General features: G+C 41.0%; 1 protein-coding gene across 1 annotated transcript in view; it reads right to left on the bottom strand.

The window, feature by feature from the left end:
• LOC145673754 (uncharacterized) overlaps window positions 1–14,072 on the bottom strand; it is a 73,386-nt gene extending 59,314 nt beyond the window's left edge. The window contains exon 1 of the mRNA XM_081743502.1: window positions 13,934–14,072. Within this exon, the coding sequence (XP_081599628.1) occupies window positions 13,934–13,994 (61 nt within the window). The 5' untranslated portion in view covers window positions 13,995–14,072. The remainder of the gene's footprint in view (window positions 1–13,933) is intronic.
• Between the last annotated feature and the right edge of the window lie 377 nt (window positions 14,073–14,449).

Genomic DNA, 14,449 nt, shown 5'->3' with positions numbered 1-14,449 from the left:
TTCAGCCGATAGCAGCGCTTGGAACGGAAGACTAGGGATGAAGTCAATGTGGTATATCTTTAGTTTGTGAATACAGAAATGTCGATACAAATGAGCTCCTAATATAAGACCCAATATTACTATGCGGGTCACATTATGAGACCGGTCTCATATACTTAAAGATTTCATCTTTTTCCGGTCTCATATAGTGAACCCGTTAAGGGTCTCATAATAAACAATTGACCGATAAACAAATGACTAACGCCATCTCAAATATAAGTGGAAGAAAACCGGTAACTCATTACATGTTGCAATACGCATATTGACTGGTATAAAAGAGAGTAAAGATAGACTGAATATCAATTTACCATCTCCATTTTCTGCGCCTGATGTGTGCACGTTAAGAAAACTTTGTAGGGGCGCAATTTCTTCCAGTCTCCACTATACTAACAACTCTCCACATAACGAGCTCACGTGACTTCCGGTGCTATAATGGACTATTTCCTTTTGTTTTAGCTCGCTTCCACTAGATTGCAGCCCTTGCTTCCCAAGATAGGTAGAGGTCTCAATTTAGGTGCCTGTTCACATATTGGGGGTTCTTACCCTATACAGGGTGTTAATGAACTATACTGACAAACTTTAAGAGGTGATTCCTCACATCAAAATAAGAGAAAAAGTTCCTATTGACCTATGGCAAAAAGTGCATAGTTTCAGAGCTAGGGCTGTCCAAAATCGCGAAAAAGCCAAATTTCAAGAAGCCATATTTCGAATTCGAGAGACTTTGGATGGTGGTCCTTAAAGGAAGCCGCGCATACACAATCTAAAAGTGCATATTTCATCAATTGTCAATACGTGTAAAGGTTATTCCCTGCTGGGTGTAATTCTCAGATATGCTTTCAATAGGATTTTCAAATATAATCTGATTTCAAGAAAGGCCAAAGTAGGCGAGGTAAACTTTAAAAACAATAGACATCCAATGCTTCAGAGGGAAAGCAGAAGTGCTAGGAACCGGCAGCTCCATGTTTCTTTGTGTTCGCAATAACATGTGATGATATGTATTTCGTAACGGTATATTTCACGTTTTCTTCACTTATAAGCGTGAGAAAACATCGCACCCTGCGTTTTCCCTAGTACGAGTGACCGTGCTGATTGCGCTAAGGCTCGGTTCAGACGTGCAGAAAAGTCTGTTGCGGGCCCGCAACAGACTCACAGCAGACTCGTGCGGGCGTCAAAGATCAACCAGTTCAGACGTGCAGAAAAGTCTGCTGCGGGCCCGCAACAGACTCGTGCGGGCGTCTCAGCCCAACCACTTCACATAGACATAGAAAACAGCTAATTTTATTTTCAGCTGCAGTTCAATGAAGATGGAAACTGAAAGAAGAAAACATGCTGTTTTTGTATACTTAGCCAGTAAAATCCTAAGGAAGAAACAGAGACGATACTGGGTTCATCCGTATGTAAGCTCACGACTGCTTAAAGGTGAATTTTCTTCCATGTTTATTGATTTGACCTTTAATTATTTTCGCATGAGCATAACTTCATTTGATGAACTCTTATCGAAAATAAGTGATAAAATTAAAGCAGAAGATACTTTCATGAGACTTGCGATACCACCAATTCAAATGTTGGCTGTTACATTAATGAGTTGATTTTGAGTTTAACGTCCCGTTCAGCAGCGAGGCTATATGAGATGTGGACCTACTGATTAACGTGGAATCTGAACCACATGAGCTCCCGACGAGAATCGAACCCGCGCCTCCCACGCCAAAGGCGGGTACGCTAACCTCTTAGCCACGGAGGAGCTCTGGCTGTTACATTAAGGTAAGTTAATTATGTTAACTAATTATCGTTTGTAAGAGCACAGAAAGTTAAACATTCGGAGACCTATTCATAGACATTTTCAGACGTTATTAGCGGCCACTGGCGTAGTTTAACAATTGCGTGACTATTCGATTTTTTGACATAGTTGGTGGCTTTAAATTAAAAATAAGACATTTATTTGAGACTTCCCGAATATCCCGCTCAAGAGGGGGCGTTTCAATAATAGTAAAATTTCCCTTTATTTATTCACAAATTACCGAATGTGAGGATTCGCTTCAGTTAGAGATGTAAAATTCGGCATATAAACTCATATTTAAAATAATGGAGCACAGGTTTCAGCGTCTTTGAAAATTTTCTCTTGAAGGTGAGATGGGGGATTTCTATAGTAGTGGGATCCGGTGGCTCAGTGATAGAGTGTTCACCTCTGGTTCGATCCCAGCTTGCGTCAAGTGGGCTTTGTGCTGCGAGAAGCACCGTGTGCGTGAGTTTTCTCGGGGTTCTCCCGTTTCCTCTCACTTTATTCATTCCACCATTTCATTCATTTAGCATCATCATCATTATTTCCTTTAGCCTACCCGGTATAATCGTGCGACGTAAAACTCAAGGATTTAATTTCCTTCCTATAGTAGTGACATTTCCCGTTATATATTGAGAAAGTATAGGATTCGCTTAGATTGGAGATGTGAAATTCTTAATGTAAACTCTTAAATAACAATAATGGATTTAGTGTTTCCGAATAATCCATTTCTAAGGTGAGAAAAAGGAAACATTTTTATAATTGTGACATTTAACGATAGAAGGTTTTGAGGAAATCCCCAATACGTGTAGCACACCAAAAGGAGGCAACGCAGCAAACGGAAGCAAAAACAGATGGGCTGATTATTTTGTAAGCGACATAGGTAGAGTTCCATGGCAAGATAACTTTGTTTAATTTGATCTTTATGTAAGAAAACATTCAGTTGTTATCTCTAGAAAAGCAACGACGTGCACAATATTATCAATTGCACGAGAAACAAAAATATTTCTGTTACATCTCGAGCATGCTTTTTTATTTTTTAACCACATGAGTACCCTGATACCCTGATGTTCAACAATTTTCGTGTTAACTCTATTTTTTTTTATTTAGTACATTACCAAATAAAGACCACAAGTGTCAGCCGAAAAACGATGGTTTTTCTTTCTTTTTTTGTTCTGCTATTATGTTGAAGGTTGCTTTGGACTTCAGCGTCCCTTTTGAACACAGAAGCTATATAATATGTGACCTCGACCCAAGAGCGCCCATGTTGCGGTTTTCAAGGGGGGGGGGGCAAATATAAGCGACTTTTCAAATATAGTTTCATTTATTGCTGCAACTAATGTAAAAATTCTATTGGGTTTTCGATATTCCCAAGTACAATTTCCTCTTAGGGGGAGGGCGAACGCCCCACCTTGCCCCCCTTCCTGATGGGCGCCCTTGCCTCGACCTAAAGTATAATGCAACGTACGTTATAAACAGTCGGTTCATTCCGGAGTGACAAGAAATCTCATCAAAGAAACTGCATTAACAATAAAGGCTTTTTCTCGAAGCGTATTTGTTGTCTATTGTTATCACAAAAAAGTATTCACAGCCTCTCTGCTGGAAAGGGACGCTAAGCGAAAACCAAATGTAAACACTACAGGAATATTAGATTTTTACATTGAAAAGTAATAATAATACATACCAATACTGTTTTTTTCTTCTTCTGTTTTTTCATTAAATTTCTCACATAAGGTTTCACACACCTTATTCCATGCATCCCGTTTTTTATTTCTATTTCTATACATTTCGCACTTTAAATTCCATATCTCGTGATATTTTTGTATTTCGTTAATGAATAGTTCTTCATTCAGTTCTTCGCTTTCCATTTCTGCGGGCGCGGGAAAGTCTGCACGTGTGGCTTGCCTCATTGCCAGCAATGGCTTTCCGACCCGCAACACCTGTGCGAACTCGCTGCGAGCCAGCAGTCCCCGCAACTCAATTTTTGCCCGCTACGGGCCCGTAGCAGAGTCGTGCGGGAAAGTCTGCACGTGTGGCATGAATGATATGAACCAATGTATTTCCGGCTCGCGCGGGTCCGCAACAGACTTTTCCGCACGTCTGAACCGAGACTAAAGGATTCCGTGTTCATTGCTATCAATGCTTATCGTTTTCCTGCTTTGGACCAATCATAAAGTCAGATCATATCTCAAAATTCGGTTGATGGCATGTCTGGGAACTTCACCCTGCAGGGAATAATCCGTACACCCATTGAACATTAATGAAATATGCATTTTTTAATTGCGTATGTATGACTTCCTTTAAGCTGATAAGGACTACCATCTACAGTCTCTCGAATTCGAAATAGGGCCTCTTCGCGATTTTGAACAGTCCTAGCTCTGAAGCTATGCACTTTTCGCCATAGGTCCATATGAACTTTTTCTCTTATTTTGATGTGAGGAATCACCTCTTAAAGTCTGTCGGTATAGTTCATTAACACGCTGTATACATACATACATATATATTGCATAATTTTTTACTCAATGATGGGCGTTAAAACCTCGAACCCCTTGCATACGCCAGAGTTGGATGAATCGTCGCTCACCTTATTTTAAACCACAGACCATGTTTATATGAGACGGACGCGCATGATCCGTAGTGTCTGTGTGCAACCGCCCCGGAGATAGGTAACAAAGTATAATATCTATATCTTGTCACTAGACCGATTGTCCACTGCTTTTTAACCTCACGATGCAAATGAAAATGGCGACTCAGCACCGGAAGGTAATTTGTATCGTAGCAATGGCGCAAATCCCTGGGGGATGAGGGGGGCATGTCCCTCTCAATCTTGGAACTGGGGGTATTGTCTCCCCCAATAATCCGATTTGAAATGTGTTTTCTTTTTCGGAGGAATGTAATGATTTGTGTCCGACTGCAACAAAGGAAAGTGAGATGAAATTGATGTCATTTGCTGTACAATGTTCAACAAGTTTACCTCATGAGTCAAATTCATCTACCGTAATATGAGTCTCATGCCCCCTCCAGAGTGAGCTTCAAATCTGCTCGCCTTCCAATGTTGAAGACAACTCTGCTCTCCTCTGCTGAAGACATTGTTTTTCAACTTCATAAATATTTTGAACCGCTCAAAAAAAAATCATGGGAACGGTCTTACCTGTCCCCCCCCCCACAATGTTGAAGACAGATTTGCGCCGCTCTTTTGGAGTACACTAAGAACAGCGTTGTTAAGAATTATCAACAGACCTAAAAGAACTGAAAAATTGTATCAATATTGCTGTTGCATCTATGACGATGAATATGTTTACCCGAGTTCAGGAGAAATTGGAGTACCGCTGTTCTATTTTTCGTGTTAGACAATCTTCAGACATTTTTAAGTAAACGTGAAGATTTTTGTAGTCGTATTACTTTCTTTTAAAATGTCAGTTTCGAAAATATGTAGAGTCTACTGGGTGGACCATTTATGTTAATAGGACTTTACAATTATTAAAACTATATATATATATATATATATATATATATATATATATATATATATATATATAGGGTGAGTCAAAAGTCATTGGACACCTGCATAAGTTTGAAAATCGACGGGAAAAGTAAAAAGTGATAATGGGAACAGAGGTTTGATGAGGGGCCGCAACTTTTTGAGTGTATGTCATTCATGGCCGCAATCTTGAAATTCGCCATTTTGGATTCAAGTCAATTTTTTAAATGGGAAGGGGATGTATGACACATCAAGTAACACTAGCTTGAGCTCAGCAATTTAGTGGTGTAAATTGCTTTTTTTTTCTATCTTGTACAGTTTAGAAGTTATTAATGTTCAAAGGTGGGAAATTACCTTGATACCGACCCAGTTCTCTCTTTGTTCCAGGTGATCTAAAATGGGTCTGATAGGTGAACAGAAGATCGAAATCATCCTTATATCAGGGGAACGCAGCTACCGAACAATAGCAGCTGACTACAACAGACGGCACCCAGACAGAGAACCGGTATCGCACAGCACGGTGGCTCACGTACACCAAATTCCAGGAGACGGGCTCTGTTCAAGATAGGGCACGTAGTAGGCCACCAAAGACTGCCACCAATGAGGAAACTGCAACGGCGGTTGTTGCGTCGTTTGTGAAAAGTCCTAAACGAAGTACCCATCGTGTGTCCCTAGCATGTACAATAAGCCAATCCTCCGTTGTCCGGATATTGCACGCCAATCAGTGGCATCCTTACAAGCTTCACATGCAACATAAACTGAACGGGGATGACCCTGATCTCCGGTTGGAGTTCTGCATGTAGGCTATTAAACAACACGAACTGGATCCTGCGTTTGCTAAGGGCATACTGTTCAACGACGAGTATTTCACTTTGAACGGGGAGGTTAATCGTCACAATTCTCGATACTGGTGTGACGCAAATCCGAACTGGGTTGACCCGAGTCGAAAACATAGTCCAACGAAGATAGAAGTCCATACTCTTGTGTGGTGTGGCATATGGGACACCCGTATCATTGGGCCATCTTTCATTTCTAACACCTTAACTGCATCACAGTATCTGATGCTTCTGTAGGACCTCGTGTTCCCTGCCACACTGAACGCTGACGGCATTTTCCCATCTTATTTTCAGCACGATGGAGCCCCTCCACACTATGGACTTGGTGTCCGTGAATGGTTGGATGAACAACTGCCAGGGAAGTGGATTGGTCGCCGTGGTCCTGTGGAGTGGCCGCCCAGATCTTCTGACTTAACGCCCCTTGATTTTTATCTATGGGGACATCTTAAGCAGATAGTGTATGCTGAGACAATCCGTGATTTGAGACACCTGGAGAAACGCATCCAACAAGACTGTGACCAAATTTCAGGAGACATTCTCCTCCGTGTGCAGTCAGAGTGGCTGCGGCGACTACAGTTGTGCATTGCACGGGATGGACAACACGTAGAACATGTGTTGTAGCATTCAGTATCAAGGTAATTTCCCACCTTTGAACATTAATAACTTCTAAACTGTACAAGCTAGATAAAAAAACAAATTACACCATTAAATTCCTGAGCTCAAGCTAGCGTTATTTGATGTGCCATACACTCCCCTTCCCATTTAAAAAAAATTGACTTCAATCCGAAATGGCGGATTTCAAGATTGCGGCCATGAATAACATACACTCCAAAAAGTTGCAGACCCTCATCAAACCTCTGTTCCCATCATCAATATTTACTTTTCCCGTCGATTTTCAAACTTATGCAGGTGTCCATGGACTTTTGACTCACCCTGTATATATATTGGGTGATTCCGTTAGTCCGTACCAGGCCTTTAAATCGAAAACGGTCCGAGATATGTAAAAACTGAAAAACACGTATCCCATTAGTTGCAAAGGACAACAGTGCGAAGTAAAAAGTTTCGTCACAGGGTCCCCCGCAGGGTCACAGACGGGGTCCAACTCAAAATTGTCAAATCGAATGAGGGGTCAAGTGGTATATCGCTTGAAAGCTCTTGTAAAAAGAAAGAAGCTACAACAAGTCCAGATTCTCTACGATCACCCTATGCAACATGGCGGCGGGTCAAAATGTCATCAAAAGTAGCATTGAAAACAATTTGGCCACCCCTATAAATCTGAAACAGGCAGCCAGACGTAAAAACTGACAAACAAATGTCTCATTATTTCAAAAGTACAACATATCACGGTAACCAGTTCTAGATATCCAGGCAGGGTCCACCTCCAAATTAGTAGTGGTTTCATTGTGCTGGAGGGAAGACTCTGAACATTTTGAACAGCTATATTTCCTTGGTAACATACGTTTTGCGGGTACAATACTACAGAGACTGTTCAGTCCTCTTTCGTGACATTACTGAAAAGTGTTGTCTTGTCTCGTCTCGTATTCAACACTGGTAACATACACAGTATGGAAATGGAAGCGTTATGGTGGACAAGTAAGTATATTATATTGAAACGTCTAACGTTGTTCTAAGAATTAATTTACCATCGCATAACGTACAAAGGATATATCATATTTATCTTGGAGACAGCTGCTGTGCGTTATGTAACAGATGTGCACTTCACACAGCACGTTTTTGATCACGTTTTACCGAAATTGTCGTCAATGTACAGCAAGACAACGGTCCAGACGGCGATAATAATTATAGCTCACAGCTTCAAGCTCTGCCTCTCCTATGCTTCGAAATGCGGTCATTATACGTTGCTTCATATCTTCTGGTGCAGTTGGTCTATTTGTGTAAACAAGCTTCTTGAGTCGACCCCAGAAATAATAGTCCATGCACGTAAGGTCTGGAGAGCGATGAGGGAAAGGAGTATTGGACCCTCTTCCTAACCAACGGCGCGAAAATAAAATATTTAATGCACCTCTGCATATACGAGCAGCATGTGCTGGACAACCATCCAATTGCATCCACATATTACGCCGCACATGAAGTGGGATGTTTTCCAGCAGTTGCGGTAGATGTTCTGTCAAGAATTGATGGAACAGAGCCGACGTTAAATTTCCATCAATAAAGCAGGGCCCAATTACATGTGTTCCAATGATACCACCCCACACATTGATGCTCCAACTCTTTGTCGGTCGATCTGTAGTGTCCAGTGCGGATTCTCCGCAGCCCAATAATGCGCATTGTGTAGGTTGACATGACCATCACTTGCAAATATTGCTTCGTCTGTCCACAGCACGTATATACTGAAAAACGTTGGGTTTGTCCTCAATTTCTAACGGGCCCAATTACAAAACTGGAGGCGCTTATTACGGTCGCCATCTGTTAGCACCGGGCACAAAAAGACATGATACGGGTGGCGTTTATGATTCCACAGTATACGCAGTACACTTGTTTGACTAAATCTGCGATCCCGGGCAATATCTCTTGAGGATGCATTAGGACGTACGTCGACAGCAGCCAAAACATCAATAACGACATCGTTGTCATCTACAATTGGAGCATGTTTGTAACCCCCATATTCAGGAGGTGTGCCCCCTGTTTGTTTCAGACGATTTGTTAAGGTCGAAGTACGTTATGGGAAATTGATTGTCGCTGTGGGAACCTTGCGTTATAAATTCGGGCTGCAGTTCTATAGTTTTGCCTACATTCCCCTAACACCATTAACATGTCAAATGCCTCCCCGTTCGTATATGGCATTGTTCCAATACAATGCTATTTTTTAGCCGACACTGCACTAACACACGATATTAGGGTAGTACGTGCCACCTTCTACAATGAAATGGAAGCCTTCTGACACACACACACACACACACACACAACTCAATTCGTAGCGTGTATTACTTTTGCTCAGCACAAGTACTTCACTACAATTCGTACTAACGACCCTTCAGCAAAGCCCGCTCAACTTACTGTGGAACAAACTGTGTTCCAGCGTACCTCACGTTCGTGCTTTTCAATTCAAGATTGTCTGCGACTGTTTCTCTCAAAAGGCGTATGTTTTGTACAACAAACATAAACCAGCAAACAGCACAATCCAGTTGCAGTAATCGTTATCAAAGATGTGTATGTTTATTCATTTCGGTATTTCATTTGAAGTTATACGTTTCACGAATAATCAATTTCACTTTTACACGACGCACAGGGAAGAAAAGAGCAGGTAAGAACAGGGCTGGAACCTTGCATCAATCCCATTATTCGCCTGTACCCTGGAGAGTTATGGTGTGCATCATGGAAACAAATCATCGCGTAGTTCACACAGCCGAAATATTTCGTCCGTTGCACTGGCCAGTCGGGAGGATACAGTGTTCAATTTCCTTGATCCCATAGTGTCGGAGGTCTGGGAGGGGAGAGGCCACCCTAAGAAGCAACATCACACTACCGACAAATTGCTTTCAAACACACATCCTGTGCGGACACCAAGATCAAGATCTGGGAAGAGCCCCAGACCTCTTACAAAACAGATGCAGGAAACATTGGTAGAGTATGCTTGCCTCGTTCCACATCTCGAAGAACTCTGTGCAAGCAAAGTGAAAACAGTTGTTTTCTCCCGACCGACTAGTGTCATTGAGTCAATATTTCGGCTGTGTGCACCACTTGCTGATGTGTTTTTCTGATGAACACCACAACTCTCCAGGGCTACCGGGCACTGTCCAGAAATTTTACCGCCAATTCCACTGGAATATGTGTTTTTTCACATTCATTTCAATGCAACTTTTGATGACATTTTGACCCGCCGCCATGTTGCATAGGGTTATCGTAGCGAATCGGGACTTGTAACTTCTTTCTTTTTACAAAAGCTTTCAAGCGATATACCACTTGACTCCTCTTTCCGTTTGGCAATTTTGAGTTGGACCCCGTCTGGGACCCTGGGACGAAACTTTTTACTTCGATCTGTTGCCCTTTGAACATCATGTGACACTTGTTTTTCAGTTTTCCAGTCTGTCTGCCCGTTTCAGATTTATAGGGGTGGCCATATTGTTTTCAATGCAATTTTTGATGACATTTTCACCCGCCGCCATGTTGCATAAGGTAATCGTAGAGAATCGGAACTTGTTGTAGCTTCTTTCTTTTTACAAGAGCTTTCAAGCGATATACCACTTGACCCCTCATTCGATTTGACAATTTTGAGTTGGACCCCGTCTGTGACCCTGCGGGGGACCCTGTGACGAAACTTTTTACTTCGCACTGTTGTCCTTTGCAACTAATGGGATACGTGTTTTTCAGTTTTTACATATCTCGGACCGTTTTCGATTTAAAGGCCTGGTACGGACTAACGGAATCACCCGATATATATATATATATATATATATATATATATATATATATATATATATATATATATATATACAGGGTGTTTCAGATAAAACGTCCAGTGCTTATAAATCCGAAATGGCTGAGAATACAAAGATGAAACAAAAACTGAGATAGGAAAATGTTATAGGGCGCATCACATGGTGTTGTTCTGGTGACCCCCAGGGCCCTACTTCAACGGGGCCCAGGGGCCAACTTCAAATTTTCAAATAGGAACATGTATTAATTCATGCCTCATTCAATAGTACCTGAAAAACGAAACAACTTTTGTAGGAAACAATTTTCGATTTGGGCCACCGTTTTTAAATGGTCGCAAAAAGTGGGTCCTATATCAGATAAAACGTCCAGTGCTTATAAATCCGAAATGGCTGAGAATAAAAAGATAAAACAAAACTGAGATAGGAAAATGTCATAGGGCGCATGACATGGTGTTGTCGTGGTGACCCACAGGGCCCTCCTTCAAGGGGGCCCAGGGGCCAACTTCACATTTTCAAATGGGAACATGTATTGAATCATATCTCATTCAATAGTCCTTGAAATACGAAACAACTTTTGTAGGAAACAATTTTCGATTTGGGGCATCGTTTTCAAAATGGCCGCAAAAAGTCCTGTATCAGTTTGAAGTTGGCACCTAGGCCCCCTTCACTGAGTTTCCTGAGGGTCACCACAACAACACCACTTGATATGCTTTATCATCGTTTCTATTTCAGCTTTTGTTTCATCTCTCTATTATCAGCCGTTTCTGATTTATGTCTATAGGCACTGGACGTTTTATCTGATACAGAACCCACTTTTTGCAGCCATTTTGAAAATGGTGGCCCAAATCGAAAATGGTTTCCTACAAAAGTTGTTTCGTTTTTCAAGTACTATTGAATGAAGTATGATTCAATACGTGTTCCCATTTGAAAATTTGAAGTTGACCCCTGGGCACCCTTGAAGGAGGGCCCTGGGGGTCTCCACAACAACACCATATGATGTGCCCTATGACATTTTCCTATCTCAGTTTTTGTTTCATCTTTTTATTCTCAGTCATTTCGGATTTATAAGCACTGGACGTTTTATCTGATATATTACCCACTTTTTGCGGCCATTTAAAAACGGTGGCCCAAATCGAAAATTGTTTCCTACAAAAGTTGTTTCGTTTTTCAAGTACTATTGAATGAGGTATGATTCAATACGTGTTCCTATTTGAAAATTAGAAGTTGGCCCCTGGGCCCCCTTGAAGGAGGGCCCTGGGAGTCACCAGAACAACACCATGTGATGCGCCCTATAACATTTTCCTGTCTCAGTTTTTGTTTCATCTTTGTATTCTCAGCTATTTCGGATTTATAAGCACTGGACGTTTTATCTGAAACACCCTGTATATATATATATATAAAAAATTTTGTATCATGCAAACATCTTAAGGGAACATTGTTTGGTGTGCTATACAACAACACCAGATCATATATTTTACCAATCCAAAATAAACTTGTATTTCTTTAAGTGGCATTACCTCAGGTTATTACATATTTCAAATTTATGTACAGTGAAACCTGTCTTCAACAGACCCTTTATCAAACAGAAACTTAGGGTTTAGGATTTAGATTTCTCGGCTTTCAGCATCTATGGTCATTTAGCCCGTCACGTATGAGGGATGACGTCCCACGGCGAGCACACTATCCGGGGAAATAGAAGCAAGAAAAGATTGGGGAAGAAAGGAAGCGGCCTGGGACCTATAAGTTAGGTAACGGCCCGGGATTTGCCTGGTGTCAATGAGGAAAAAACCTATGAAATCCTTATTCAGGATGACTCTGTCTAAAAAAGCTTTTTACACTTTTTCGTCCGAGTGGCCCCACCAGGAATCGAACCCGGGACCTCTCGCACCAAGGGTGACAGCGCTGTGCGCAGCTAGCAAACGGAAATTTGTATTAAACGGAAGTATTTCACTGTACCATGAATTTACTGGCGAATATCGCGTTAGATTCCCTTCATTAAACGGAAACTGTATTACGCGGACAACAGAAATCAAAATAAATCTCTTAACCGAAAATTTCAAGTTTCGGAGTACAGCATTTAGAAAGCTTTTAGAAAGGCTATAAGGGCTTAGATATATTTTTTAGCAAAACAGATAGTGACGTGCAAACCGGATATACATGCATTAATTCAGAATTATACGGAAAATCTGAAAGGAGTTGAGGAGATGGAGGAAGAAGAGAAATAAGGCATTAAGTTGGAGGAGGAGTGTAGGCTAAGTCTTATCAAGATTGTGTCAAAAGTTTAAAGGAATTGCAACATTTCTTCTATGTCGAAATGACACTGGTATACTTAGCATGGTTTCTCAGGCTAAAGTCTCTGTGGGAAGTTGGGCAGACAAGCAGCGGTGTCTACAGAAAACCTTCCTTGACTATTGGAAAAAGTTAAGTTAACGTGGGTCTGTTCATTGTAAGTTTTGGGTGTATTAATGAGTTGAGTTGATTTTGAGTTTAACGTCCCGTTCAGCAGCGAAGCTATATGAGACGTGGACCTTCTGATTAACGAGGAATCCGAACACATGAGCTCCGCCGGGAATGACCCCGGGTCTCCCACGCCAAAGGCGCGTACGCTAACCGCTTATCCATGAGGGAGCTCTTTGCGTGTATTAATTCGTAGTAGAAACAAATACTATAAATTGGCAAAGGTATTTACAGAATCTTATTTTATCCCCGTATGTCCATTATATGCATGTACGTTTTTTTTTTTTTTTTGCATAGATCTACCTTCGTTAACCGGTAACCTATCTTTACCGGAAGTTTTCGCAAGTCCCGTTCAATTACGCTGAAGACACGTTTTACTGTATTAAAAGAAAGTTTACAATTCCGTTCTACGCTTGGGGGGGCGCGGTGGCTCAATGGTAGAGCATTCACCTCTGGTGCTTGGGGTCCCGGGTTCGATCCCAGCCCCCGCCAAGTGAACTTTGTGGTGGACAAACACCGTGCTCGTGGGTTTTCTCGGGGTTCTCCCGTTTCCTCCCACTTTCTTCATTCCACCATTTCACTCATCTCTCATCATCACCGTCTCCTTTAGCCTAACCGGCATAACCGTGGGACGTAAAACTTAAAGATTTCATTTCATTTTTCCGTTCTACACTTGTTATGAACTATTGCAAACTGAGGACTCGGTATCACAAACATCGAAAAACAACACAATTTTGGAGCGGAGGGCTCTACAACAGTAATAACACAAGTGAAACAGACGGTACAATGCACATCAAAAGTACATTAACATGATATAAGAATGGAGTTCAATACCTAGAACTCTCTTGCATACGGTAGTTAACAACCAAATAACTAACTAAATACTCTATATGAAAATTAGTAAGTAGAAGAAAATTTGTAAATAATAATAAGATAAAGAAATTACCAAGTTTCATCCAAAGCTCAGCGCCTAGGCGAGAAATAATGTCGATACAATATTCCCACATATCGGAACGAAATGCTCAAAACTACTCCACCTTACCGAAAATTCACATTACGCATTTAAACATCAAAATAATTCAATAAATTTCTCTATTGTTTATTAGGAATTCCATCGTTACAAGAACAACAAAGCAATCTTCATTGTTGAAATTCACTTAAAAAGATATAATTTATTTTTGTTTTGATATCACAAAGATGAAACTGTTTAGGATGACTTGGACAATGCAAGTAAGTTGTTGACTAGAACAAGATAGGTGTCATTCGTTTCTTATTGACTTGTAGATCAATAATTGTATGACATTTTCCCTAAAATTTAATTTTTACGCCGAAAATTAATAAAAATTCGATATTAGAGCAATTCGGATCACATGTAAACTGGAAGAACATTGGTTTTAATCGATCAATGATTGACAATTGACAAATAGATCAATGGCTAGTAATATATTTTCCTGAAAATTCG

This window comes from Thermobia domestica, chromosome 17, assembly GCF_964235325.1.
Source record: "Thermobia domestica chromosome 17, izTheDome1.hap1.1, whole genome shotgun sequence".
In the NCBI taxonomy this organism is placed as follows: Eukaryota; Metazoa; Arthropoda; class Insecta; order Zygentoma; family Lepismatidae; genus Thermobia; species Thermobia domestica.
The sequence above is the reverse complement of the archived record's forward strand: the minus strand, read 5'-3'. Positions and strand labels throughout refer to the sequence as shown.